General features: G+C 30.7%; 1 protein-coding gene across 2 annotated transcripts in view; it reads left to right on the top strand.

Moving 5' to 3' along the window:
- Positions 1 to 97: 97 nt before the first annotated feature.
- LOC130645247 (uncharacterized) overlaps positions 98 to 13,130 on the top strand; it is a 29,626-nt gene continuing 16,593 nt past the window's right edge. Inside the window, exons 1-20 of one of the 2 annotated variants that reach the window (XM_057451173.1) lie at positions 98 to 425; positions 1,028 to 1,218; positions 1,383 to 2,049; positions 3,127 to 3,303; positions 3,891 to 4,028; positions 4,285 to 4,509; positions 5,236 to 5,306; positions 5,817 to 6,020; positions 8,503 to 8,597; positions 8,963 to 9,074; positions 9,217 to 9,304; positions 10,078 to 10,140; positions 10,220 to 10,291; positions 10,369 to 10,409; positions 10,523 to 10,564; positions 11,015 to 11,089; positions 11,842 to 11,927; positions 12,047 to 12,074; positions 12,400 to 12,469; positions 12,632 to 12,739. In XM_057451173.1, coding sequence (XP_057307156.1) covers positions 144 to 425; positions 1,028 to 1,218; positions 1,383 to 2,049; positions 3,127 to 3,303; positions 3,891 to 4,028; positions 4,285 to 4,509; positions 5,236 to 5,306; positions 5,817 to 6,020; positions 8,503 to 8,597; positions 8,963 to 9,074; positions 9,217 to 9,304; positions 10,078 to 10,140; positions 10,220 to 10,291; positions 10,369 to 10,409; positions 10,523 to 10,564; positions 11,015 to 11,089; positions 11,842 to 11,927; positions 12,047 to 12,074; positions 12,400 to 12,469; positions 12,632 to 12,739 — 2,835 coding nt within the window. In that variant the 5' untranslated portion in view covers positions 98 to 143. The remainder of the gene's footprint in view (positions 426 to 1,027; positions 1,219 to 1,382; positions 2,050 to 3,126; positions 3,304 to 3,890; positions 4,029 to 4,284; positions 4,510 to 5,235; positions 5,307 to 5,816; positions 6,021 to 8,502; positions 8,598 to 8,962; positions 9,075 to 9,216; positions 9,305 to 10,077; positions 10,141 to 10,219; positions 10,292 to 10,368; positions 10,410 to 10,522; positions 10,565 to 11,014; positions 11,090 to 11,841; positions 11,928 to 12,046; positions 12,075 to 12,399; positions 12,470 to 12,631; positions 12,740 to 13,130) is intronic. The other variant, XM_057451174.1, reaches the window with a different exon arrangement.

The following is a 13,130-nucleotide window of genomic DNA, read 5'->3' on the forward strand; positions in this document are numbered from 1 at the left end:
TAAGGGGTTCAAATTCTTACAATTAAATTTTGCACTTTTTACTATTCATGATTGAGACTTGTTCTGTTTTTATCCTAGTAAGGTAACATGTTTGATAAAAAACAATTTATTAATGCATAGTAAATGATACTTAACATCAGGACATGCCACAACAGAGATTCTTTAAAACATCTTCACAAGAAGCAGAATTCCGAAAAGAAGTTGAAAGCCAAAAATGGGTACCAGAAAAAAAGACTCCAACAGTAGTTTTAAAGGAGGCTGCCAAGTCCAACACTAGTGGGTTTAAAAAAAGAGATCTCACACCCTGTGATGATGATGAGAACTATGATAGTTTTCATGCAGTGATGCTGGGAAAGTCTGTGCAGCAGCAAAAAACAAAAGTGATAGAAAAAGTTAAAGATGCTTCACTTACTGCCGAAACCATGGTGAGTGATTTGGGATACATCAGTAAATTAAAAAAATACTAAAAAAATTAGGATTTTTACGTATTGCTTGGTAAATACCTATTTGGAATAAAGAAGGAGGAATATAATAAAAAGGAAGAAATATAAATTTAAAGACATTTTTTTCTGAGCCTTTAAAAGCAGATTCGCATTCATTCATAAACATTCAACATTTGGTGAGATAGGTGATTGTCAAAATGCAGTTAATTAGATTTACACTAAATTTAAAATATGTGACATGCATCAAATAAAGTCTATGTCATCAAGTGTGTTTTAAGCTCAATACTACTGGTGAGACAATCCATAATGAATGGACCCAGTATATGATATTTGTGGGTTCTAATTTGACATCGAATTCACAAAATGGATTGTGTATCACCCATTTTGGAATTGAGAAATAAGGAATGTGTGGATATTTGTGTTAAATAATTTTTTTTTGTTTTTACAGGTTTCGTTAAATAATGCGGACATTTATCAGGCTTTTATATATTGAATTATTATGTAGTTTAGTAAACGAATTTTAGCTGCTTGTAGCTGGAGTTAATAATTTTACCACTGAAGATTTTGTTATATTTCTTTTACAGAATGCCATTGTTACATCACAGGAACCAAGAAATGTAATATATGATCCTGTTAGTCAACCTGCCATCATTTCTCATGCTAACACTACAAAATCACTGAAGTTGGAGCAAAGAAAACCTATAATTAAAAAAGATGTTCACGTCCCAAAAAGAATTAAAAAAATACAAAAAGAAGAAACTAGAAAGTTAAATAGGTATGAGTTTTTGTCAGGTTTGTTTTCGCAATGGGTTTATATTATATAAAAAGGTTTACATCAAGTTGCTGAAAACACAAACATAAAAGAGCACTGCATTGTTTTGTGGCCTTAAAGCAGTCATTTATCAATGCTATAGCATTCATAATACAATTCTTATTTAGAAAGGTTTCTCCTCATACTCGCTGTTCTTCTATGGAGACCACAGAATTTTCAACGGATGTTAGCAAATCTGTGGTTGATAGATTAAAATCATTTGCAAGAATGGATGAAGAGTTCTTTGATATCATTAGTCAAATGGACAAAGGAAATCAACTAACAGCCAACAAAATTGAAACAGTAAATAATAAAGGAAAGGAAATTAATAAAAATATAAACACTTTATTTGATGAAAAATTTTCAGATGATTTAAGTATAAATTTTGTTCCTGGAAGACGACAATCTTCACCTATAATGAAAGTATCGTCTGAAAACTTTGTAGCTAGAGACTCTATAAATAAACATTCAGAAGTTGCAACTTCTAAAATAGAAAATAAAAGCCAAAATAAACCTAGCAATGGTATTCTAAACACAGACATAGTTCATTTGAACTCAATTCACACATCGTCCCAGAAGCAAAGTTGTTCAGTTGAAGTGACAGCAAAAGAGATAGATAGAAAAACTAATATATTATACAGTACTTTAAGTAAAGATGCAGTTAAAGACAAAGAAATATCTGCTAAAAGCTGTAACACTGCATCAATTTGTCATCAAACACAGAGTTGTAAAGCAGGCTTGGATTCTGGAATGACGTTATCAAGCTGCATTCATGATTTGTTTGATATAGATGCTGTAAGTAATTTTGTGAGCAAAGATTTCTGATTTTAAATTGTGTGAAATGTGTTAAGTTCTTTAACAATAATTTAATAAATCTTTGGTGAGGACAAAATTACCTCAAAAATTGTGAACTGTACATATAAATTTTAAGAATCCCTGTGAAGCCACGTATGTCCCTTTAGCCAATGTTCCCGTTTTGTGTTATCAATATACCAACCTTAACCTATAGTCTAACCTATAGTAATTCTCAAATATCTGTTACATTTAACATATTGCCATTTGCAAAACTAATTTGATCATAAAAGGCAAAGGAATAAAGGTGATTCCAAAAAGTTTGTAATTGAGAAAACTTTTGAAAGAAAACTCCAGAAAAACTAAAGACGCAAAAAAAAACCAGTAAATGATTAAAGGTCAAACATATTTGAATATGAGGACAATTATATACCTGTTTTGTTTACAACTTTATTTATAGAACAAAGTTTCTAGAACTTTAGATTTCTGCAGAACTTTTGGGACCTCTTTGTAAAATACGCTGCGAGCAGGATTTCAAAAACAGAATAGGTTTATGTTAGGAATAAAAGAAATAAAATAATACAAGAGAATATTATTTAAAATGTCTCTATCCTTATTGTGTTATAGACATCCAAAAGGGATATATGTGGCTTATCAGGAGATAAATATAAGTGTTATATACAGCTAAACTATTTTTAGCTTTAGATTTGCAAACAAAGGTATCAAATATCCAAAACTTTAAGGACATGCTATTAATTTATAAGGATTTTATATAATTTTGACACCATAACTTTATTTCATCCAAGGAAAGATTGTGCACAGTTTTCCAGAGTTTACCTTTAAATCGGAAAAAAACGGATCTTCTGACAATTTGGCAACCAGAAGCTAAACAGAATGACAAAAATGTTGTTCTAAAACGGAAGTATAAATGGATTTTAATCACAAAAAGTTGCTTCTGACTGACAAAACAATATTTTCAAGCTGTTTCTTCTATTTTTAAAAAGGATCTTGACCTATCCAGTTTTAGGGGCAAGCAAAGACATTGTGAGTAAATTACAAAGAGTTGTTTCTGATTTATAGACTTTGAAGAAAGACGTCCAATATGAAGATATTGTAAACATTACTGCCAGTAAAGCTGCAATTATTGATAAACCCACTGTTAATCCTGTCAATGGCAAATTATTTGTATCAAAGGAGTCTTTACATCAGATGTCATTGAATAAAAAACCACTCGTCAGGCTTGCGCCAACACTGAATGTGAGTTTAATTACTCATATTACTACCCCTTCTCATTAAAAAATGAATGTTTTAAATACAATTTAAAATACTCTACAAGATGGATACAATTTCAACTTTGTATTAGTACAACATAAGTCAACAAATCTGCAAAATCCATTAAAGGAAAAAACAAAGCAATGGAAAACATCTATATCATTTTAATTTTGATGACATTTTCTCTGAAATGGCTTACCTGTGTTGTGTAGAGCTTGAAACGCTTACAAAGAAAATGTATAATAGGATCATGTTCTTTTCACAAATGGTTACAGAGATATTGAGACTTTTTGAGGAAGTCATCAACCTGTCTGTTCCGAAACAGGTGTGTTGACCCACCTGTAAAAAATTGATCCCAGGTTGTCCTCAGTTACCCACACAGAAGATGATGTCAGTTAGTTCCACCCATTTCCAAGTTGTGTGGTCTCAAACTTAACAGTGCAATGCAAAGGCCATCTAATACATTCACATTGTAAATCAGACAAAGCAAAAAGAACACATCCACTTTGTTACAGACAAACACACACACAAAACTTGAGCATTAGTATATTAGATATAAAATTTATTTTTAGAGCACAAATCATAAAACAGTTCATCACTTCTGTACAGCTCATCCTAATGCTACAATAAAGCAAAAGATTAATGTGCACTCATTATTTTCTCACACACCAGCTAAATACAATGTCCTGAAAACAGTGCAGAAACTAGCGGTAAGAAGAATATTTTGGCCTTGCTCCTAATTTTGGGGAAAATTTTTGACTTAAGAGTAACATAATTTCTTTGTTTTGTTATGGAAAAAAGCTCACAAATCAACAAAAGTTAATGGGAAATTTGGTTAAGAGAAGTTAATTTTTCTTTATTTTCAATACATATCAATGCTTAACACATATTAATAAAGTATTTATTTTTATATTTATTGTCTTCGGCTTTCATAGTATACAATAATGGTTATCTTCCTATTTATAGTTTCCAAGTTCTCCTAGCCATCTGCAGCCACATTCTATAAGCACTTCATGCTTGGAGGATGACAAAAGTGAAATATATTCCAAGGAGGAAGATAAAAGGTTGTCACTCATTGCAGACAAAATAATAAATGAAATTGAAACAAAGTCAAATGACAATGTTTCTGAACCATCACCAATAGCCGCTGAAAAGAAATTTATGAAATTACAAGATATTGTTGATCAAATTGTAAGTTAACTAAGACCTCTATTTTTAAATTATTTTTGCATGTGTGGTTAACATTTATAATGAGTGGAAGTTTAGACATATTTAAGAGCTTTACTGACCCAGACTACTACTTTTGTAGGTGTGTAATTAAGACAGTCTTTTGCTTGGAGGCTCATTTTGTAAACTTTTTGTTTTGGTTTCTGTATATATGAAAAGCTGATAATGTATACCGACGATGATGTGATAATGTTTACTGACTAGTAGCCTAGTGGTAGAGCGTTTGCTTCTAGTGCAGGAGGTCTTAGGTTCAAACCCTGGTCGAGTCATGCCGGAGACAAAAAAGTGTGAAACTGTCCTTTCTGCTTAGTGTTCAGCATGAGAATAGGATTGATGTCTTAGGAGGTTGTCTAGTTGAGCAATTGCTGTGCTTGCACGACTTTTGTAGCTCAAAGGAGATCTTTACATGCACTAGGACCCTCTTCGCAGGACCCTTACTGATAGCAGTACCAATAGGAACTATTGAGGCTATGAGATTGTGCAATTTCTGTGCAAAAATTTTCATTTTGTTTTTAAACTTGGTTCCTGATCTTAAAGGAAATCTTATATTCAGTCCACATGAAGGATACCTATTACATTTAAAGAGTATAAAAAACCTGCTGCTTTTAAAAAAAAAATTAAAACCAGCAAAGTTTTTTTGCATATGCTGAGAGCATTACCACAAAATATATTTTTTAATCCTTTTTATAGTTTGAGGAAAATGATAGTTTTGATGGCAGTTTGGTTGGCCAGAAAATTGAACTGAATGTCGGTAATTCAAGGTTTGTTTATGTTTATGGTTAGGTCATGCAAATCCATACCTATTATGTTCAAAAATAATGTTAAAGCGTTATTCAATGTTGTTGTGAATTATTGTTTTGCTAGGACAATAAGATTGTCAGTGGATTATAGTGTGCTTCTCTGAATAAAATTACACACACAAAAATGCAACCCTAGTGCTGCACATATGTTTTCATAACTTGCAGTGGCAAGTAATTAAATTTAAAAAAAATTGGGTAGGTATGCTAATTAGTATGTAATGGCACAAGGGATGCAATTATTTATATCATGACCACATAATACAAGGTTCCAAGAAGAATATATTACCAATTTGTGTTTAGTCACTTACTTTTATCACAGGAAAACAACATATTTTTTTATTTTGAGATATATAATTAACAAATTTGCATTGTTTTTATTTTATGTTGAGAATTGTACAGTGTTGTCCACTAAATATATACAATAGATGAAAATATAAAAAATAGATGAAAAAAAGTTCCTTTTAATTTTAGATTCTTCAATGTAGCTGGACCACCCAAGTTACACTTGGAGCCAGCTGAAGTAACAAATACATTAGCTCCACAATATGTATCTTTGTTAAATGAAAAAAATGAAGTTATTTCTGATGATGATATTCAAGATGAATTAATTGAAAACTTAAATGATAGTGAGGTTTTTGAAGAGCTGAGCAATAGTGAAAGGGAACACAAATTAAGGTAGGAGATTCACAGATAAATTGTCTTGATAAATCTCTCAAACTAAGATCATGGACGTATAAAAGAGAAAATATGACTCACAAAGCGTGCATTTGAATTTTATTAAAAATAGTGTCCCTTGAAACTTTGTGAGATGCAAAGTTAACTGGATATGCACAGATTTTCAGCACATTTGTGTTTGTTTACGTTTTTGAAAAGTCATTTAAATACTTATCCCTGAAGGCCCAAGGTCTAAGTGGCTTCTGGATTTTATTAGTCAATCATGTTTGGAGTATATGTAAACATTGAAAGCACGAGAAAATTTCTGCAATCTTAAAAGAAGGTGGAAAAACATCAAAATTATATGATGCAAAAACTTGCTTATAGGAGAATTGAGATCAAAAAACAACCTTAGCTTAAAACGAATGTTTTATCTTTCTAAATGTATTTTTTCACATAAAAATTCTTAAATGTTTATATATAGTCATAAATTAGCAGTTTTTCAAGGTTGCGTGATTAAAAATGTGACGTCACTAGTGCAAGACAGTTTCAAGCTGCAGGTTTAAACATTCGTTTACCAATGCCGTCCTCACACAGCAACATAGTTTCTTTATGCTCTTTTGATGATATTTGCGAAGATAGCTTTGATAGTTTCGTTGCTAGTATTAAAGATTATTTGTGTGGATATGTTGGAAAGCCCAAATATAGAAGAACTGAAGAAAAGAAAGTTTTTTTCTAGCAGTGACCATAGTGACGATGAAGACAAGTTTAACTCACGTAGGACAGAAAATATGGATTGGTGCAAATGTACGTTTTATATGATTATGCCGACATTTATAGAATGTAAATACTGCACTTGATATGAAACTTTACTTAATGACAAACTTGATTCTGGATGCATAATAAAATATTGCGAGTTTGACACATTATGCGTCAATTTTCGTTCTGGAAACCTCTTTCTTCAGACACCGTCAATATAAAAACAAATTCACCAAAATAAAAAAAATGAATGCAAGGTAATTTTACTCATAACATATCAATTTTAATGTACATGTAAAAATAAAAACATCAGCTGAACCATGCACAATTCTTCAAATATAAAAATGAAAGACCTGGTTCTTATTAACTGTTTGAAAGTATTTTATTTCTGTCAATGGTGCTACGCCTTTTATTTAGGAATTAAAAAATTAATTGCCTATAGCCAATATTTTGCCTGGGCCATCATTATAAAAGACTTGGTCGTGGGAAAAGGATTGTCATTCCTTTGTGCGTCATTAGTAGAATCCGTGGAGAATTTCCCTCACCAACATATAGTTATACAGGTTTCAAAGAATTTATGGATGAAGAATTTTAATAGTTCGGTTTCTTATCATAGAAACATGCAAAGATGTATGTAAATATATACATAAGAACACAAATAACTTTACTAAGTACAAGTCTACTAAACATTTGTTATATTGAAGAAGAACTACTTTGTATGACTATCAATATGACTTACACGCATTATACTCGCCTGTCATGATCAGAGGTCTGATCGGGGTGAACCATTCTCTGTTGAGAATGAAATACGGATGTGCTATGATAAATATTCACCTATATGTACACATTTGTTTTTTGTAATTATTGTAGAAGTTTCTGATCTTTCACTAGCAGCAATATTTTGCCTTGTTTCAGAAGATATATTAAAAATACAAATAAGAAATACTTAGGTGAAATTAATTAGGTGAAAGGCAAATCTAAGCAAACACATTAATATTATTTTTGCGTTTCAGACATCCTTCTGTCATGCTGCACTCTTTCAATGTAAAAATTTGACTTTATGTTTTGTGTGCTTCAGCCACTCTTGCACTTGTGACGTCATCACAGAATGACTTTGTAACCTCATATCTTATCAATTAATAAAATTGTATAATTTTTTGGGAACATTATTATGATATGAATGAAATTATATCAAAACAGACAGAAGGTCCAGTCACAATTGCTTTTAAGCAATCAAACTACCTTCCTGCAGGCAAATTTAAAGCTGATTTTGTTGCATGAATGTGGTACCTGCTTGTGAATCAATAGTTCTTAAGAAGATGTATCTCCTTGTCTTTTATACCTTCATGCGAAGGTATATGTTTGTACTCCTTGAAAAGTGCTAAGATTTTTTTGATCTTTTACCAACCACACACTAATCAATAGCAGATTTTGATTTGTAGTTTTAAATTTAATACTTATAAAGTCTAATTATCTTTAAAATGACAATGCGGATCCATGGTAATCAGCAAATTTTGATTGATTATAAAAAAATATGTTTAATGCTTTTTAAGGTATTGGAGAATACCATTTCATTTCTATTCTAAATATCTATATATAAAATATATATATAAAATTTCCACACAAATTACTTACTCAACTCTCTTTTTACATCCTAACCTTTTGATCCAGCATAATTTTTAGTGTCTGTGCAATTGTCATTATTTTTTTAAATTTATGATAATACATTAATATTTCATGACAGGGTACTAAACAGACAGCATCACTCTGCTCAAGACTTACGACAGATGGAGAGTGATTCCGAAGATGATGAAATGGAGGATGAAAATGCAGAGGATGGTAAAACTTTGTACTTTTGCTTTACGTGTGTTATGTTTCAGATTTCACCAGTTTGACTGTGTCAGAAACTGACACTTCTGTTATAAATGCAGGACAAGTATAAACCAACAGTTTCACTGTCTTTGTGGACATTGTGAAAGAAAAAAGTTTCAAAAACATTTTTTCTAAATACACATTGGAATATTCAAGTTTAACAAGATCACAGCTATGTGCGTTTCACATGTGTTTTATGAGCGAATTTTTTTATAGATTTTTTAAAATTTGTTACGATAAACCTGTGATTTTCATTCATGATTCTACCTAAAGTGCTGATTTATCAAACAGTCCCTGCAAAAAGCAACACACGATAATTTTTTTTTGTATAGGTTTAATTGGAAAATTTGAATCAGTACTTGATATGCAAAGAAGAAGAAATAAAACAAGACCTGACAGTGCCAGTGAATGTTCAGATAACATGAAAAACACTTATCTAGAAAGGTATGCTATAGCCAGTACTGTTGGAAAATTGTGGTACTAGAGGGAGTAGATGTTCCTGTTGGCTATGTTCAGCGCAATGTTATTTTGTTTGTGATCTTCTACCCATTGGGTATAACTTACATTATATATTATTTTTATTTAGAAGATGTCATTCACAGCCAAGTGTTATTGTAGGAAAATCAACAGAAAAGTTAACGTTTTTGTCTAACTACAACTCTGTGATGAAAGAGGTGAAAATTAATTCAGTTTATTTACAATAACGAAATTATCAACACAGAAGAAATAATGTAAAAGAACAGACTTTAATAAGCATAAATTTTCGCAGAATTTTTTGGCTTTGCACAAAGTGTTGTGCTTTTTAAGAATTCTAATAAAGCTTTTTTTCGCCAAGCTTTATGCTATGAAAAATGTCAAGCCTTTTGGTGATTGTATTATCTTAAAACAAAACGAACCAAAAAAAGAAATGCAATATTTTAACAAATTTTACTCTATGTAAAAAACCAACTTTAAGTCTGATTTTATTGTTTTAATCGTTAATAAATTTCTTGCCATATATGTCTGTTTGTGAGCCAAAATGGTAGCTACAAATAGCCGGGGGGAAACTCCCAAAGATTTTAGACTAACAACTATTTTGTTGACTATATGCAGTGAATCATGTTGTCTTTTCCTACATGTGAAAGATTTTTGCTTGAATATTTTCATATTTTTTTATTTACAAAAGTGTGTCTTGGAATATGCAAGCATATAACATGATAATTTTACATTCTTCAAAGAATGTTTTTTTTCCTAGGAAAAGTTTATACCCACCAATGTTTGTACTGACCAATGTTTGCGCTTTTAAATTATATGTACTATAAATATAAACTAAATACAAGTAACAGGATACAATTAACATTTACTTATTGTAAAAGCAAGTGAGCAGCAGTAAAAACAGATAAATAATTTGTACTTTGTTTATGAACTTTTTTTGCGAACTATAAAAACGTCTGACAATATTTTTTAGACACAAGATCTTTCAAATCAGCTTCAAGCATTAAATATGGAATTAAAGAATGAATATAAAGAGGTTTACCATATTTGTAATATATTTTAAAAATTACAATATGATTACAACACCTAATTATATGAATTTGCATTATTTTTAGCCAGCACAAGGTAGCATGGTAGATAATAAAAATGACATTCCATGTACACAAAGTTCTAAAATTAAAACCAAGGTAATGTTATTTCCAACCTAACAATTTATAACAAATACATTAACTGTTATCTTTTTTAACTTTGGTTTTTTATATAGATATGGAATAATATAAATGAAAACTCTAATAAGCTTCAAAGGTAGGGTTTCTCATGTTATCAAGATGCAAACGTATTTGACATGTACCAATTAAATTAGCATTTGTATGTGTAACCCTAAATTTTTCCTAGATAGACTTTTATTTTATTTCCAGGTCAACGTCATTACCTAGTTTTGCAGTGAGTAACAGAGTAAGGTGGGTGAAATAGGGTAAAAATTTTCATTGTTATGAAAATAACTTTTTTTATATTAGAGTACATGTTTTGAACTCCTTCTTAAAAAGTTTCACAATGTTTATACAACTAAGTATAAATGTAAGTTTAGGTATAAAATATGTATGCTTTTTTTATATAAAAGACATACTTTTTGATAGATACATTTTTCTCTAATTTGCAATTAACCAGATAATTCGACTTATACCAAGCCTTATGTTTCTAAAAAAAAAATACTACTTACATCAAAGTTGATTGAAGCAATGGAGAACATAGCATTGTGGTTGACACTTCCATGACACTGATATGCTGAACATGGGTGAATAGCTGCAGGTGTCACCAGGAAATATAGATGTATTTATCATGCAATGCACATTTTAAATGGTCATGCTTTTATTTTTTTATGTTCAAATGGTCATATTTTTTTTTCTTAGAACTCTCATTCGTGCAAAAAGTGAAACAGCATTACACCATGCAGTGGCATTCTTTGATAATGCGAACAATGTTCAGTATGTAGATAGTTACAATAACACATTTCTGGGTGTAACTTTGTGTGTAATTTCACTAATAGAGCAAATAATTTAACCCAATTACATAAACTGGGGCTTTTTGGGTTCGTGTAAATCCCTGCCAAGGGTTCTCCAGAAATGTAACTGCTGATAACATAAACCATTGCGTACCTAAGGAAACCAGGTGCTCTAGTGAAAATATTCGATATTGGTGATTTGTTGTTTTGTTGCAGTCGAAAACTGTCTGGTCCTTGAAATTTAAACATCAGGGCTTAATTTTCTCACATGATAAGAGCCCTTCTTGGAAACCTAAGACGGAAAACGTAGATAAGTATTAACACAAATAGAAGGAATTTTTTAACATAGATTTTCAATCAAAATTCCTTATTTTGGCTTAATTGCTGAGAAATTTTAATTTGTATTACCCTAAAAAAAAGGCTAGAAAAGTTAAAAGGTCAAAAGTCACTAAACTTCAGCACTAAAAAATAAGATAAAAAGTTACAACTTGAGGTGGAAAGTATTTACCACCTTCCTTCCTCTCTTCCACATCCGGGCATAATTTATTTAAGAAAAAAAAAAGAATCTCTTCGGTAACCGCAAAAAACATATTTTTCTTAAGACATGTATTCTTCCGCAAAGAACAAAAAAAAAAGCTAGAAGGTGACCTAGATATTAAAAATAAACATTTTTCTTTTCGTGAAGGAATAATTGCACGAGGTAATCTATTTCAGTTTTATTTTGTGTTTTTTCAGGTCACAGAGGGACCTCGTGTTTTTACTGAAGGAAAAATATTGGTATCAATGGATTGATGAACAATATGCTCTTGACACTATGAGTGGTAAATTCGTTTTATATTGCATTGATTATTTTCAATTATTTCATTATTTTCAGATGTAACAATTTCAAATTTTTAAAATTAAGTGACTTGTTATAAGTTTGAATTTACATTTCTACTAGAAGAAGATTCTGACATTCAAACATCAAGGTATGAGATTATTAACATTTTTTGTTAACAAGATTTTATTCATCATGACCTCTTGATGTAGACTATCTTGTGTTTTTGGTATTTTGCTTTTTGGTATCTTTCACCAAAAAATCGGCACGTCTGTACAGAATCTACTGAAATTTAAAAGGAGGCTTTAAGTATCATGTACGTCGTGTCAGACAGGTTTGATATGCTAATAATTCTGTCTACCGTCATAAAGAAAAAAATATGAAAACCCTTTTTAAATTATTTTTGATACTCGTTATTATTTGTTTTATTGAAATAGAAACTGCATTAAAATATAAAAGTTACATTATATTGACAGGTCAGCTTCTGCAGTTCCATCAGTGTATGAAATAGATTTCATTCCTACAAAAGACGGTAGTTTGATAAAGGTAAACCGCTTACTTTTTTTATTATGGAGAAGTTGAAAGAACAGGTGAAGCTGCATTCAAGCTGCCATAAAAATATCTTCAATAAGCCTCTTTTGGAATATAACTTTACTTTGATTTATGGAGATACATTGATACATTTTATACAGTGTGTATTGTTTTCAGTTGCTACAAGAAGAAATAAGCATACTAACGAAGCGAATTGATACATTAAATGACACATCTGGATTGCTTGGCTTTCTTCTTTGTCGCAGAGGTGCTCTCTATAAGAAGGTATACATCGTTTATGTTTTGTTAAGTTTAGTTAAAACCTTTCTGTAATTTGCATTTTTTCTTTCCTCTCTTTACACCCTACAAGGTTCACTTTTAATTATGTCCATAAAATTAATATTTGTGCTGCTGCAGATTTATCAAAACCGAAAAAATTAAACGTGTGCAGTAAAAGTGGTAATCAGTTTATTCTGCATACTAGAGTTGATAAGCTTTGGTTAAACAGTATAATAGAAAAGAAAAAGTGCATGTATTAAAAAGTGCGAAATTAATTTGTGCATTTCGACCTTTAAAATTTTTAGATTAGAGCAAGATTAGTGAAACCAACAGCATTGCTAATTAGTGTGGATTTTATTAGTGCAATTTAGGATTTTTATACTTTGAGCAGTATTTA

Source organism: Hydractinia symbiolongicarpus, chromosome 5 (assembly GCF_029227915.1).
Source record: "Hydractinia symbiolongicarpus strain clone_291-10 chromosome 5, HSymV2.1, whole genome shotgun sequence".
NCBI classification, from domain to species: domain Eukaryota; kingdom Metazoa; phylum Cnidaria; class Hydrozoa; order Anthoathecata; family Hydractiniidae; genus Hydractinia; species Hydractinia symbiolongicarpus.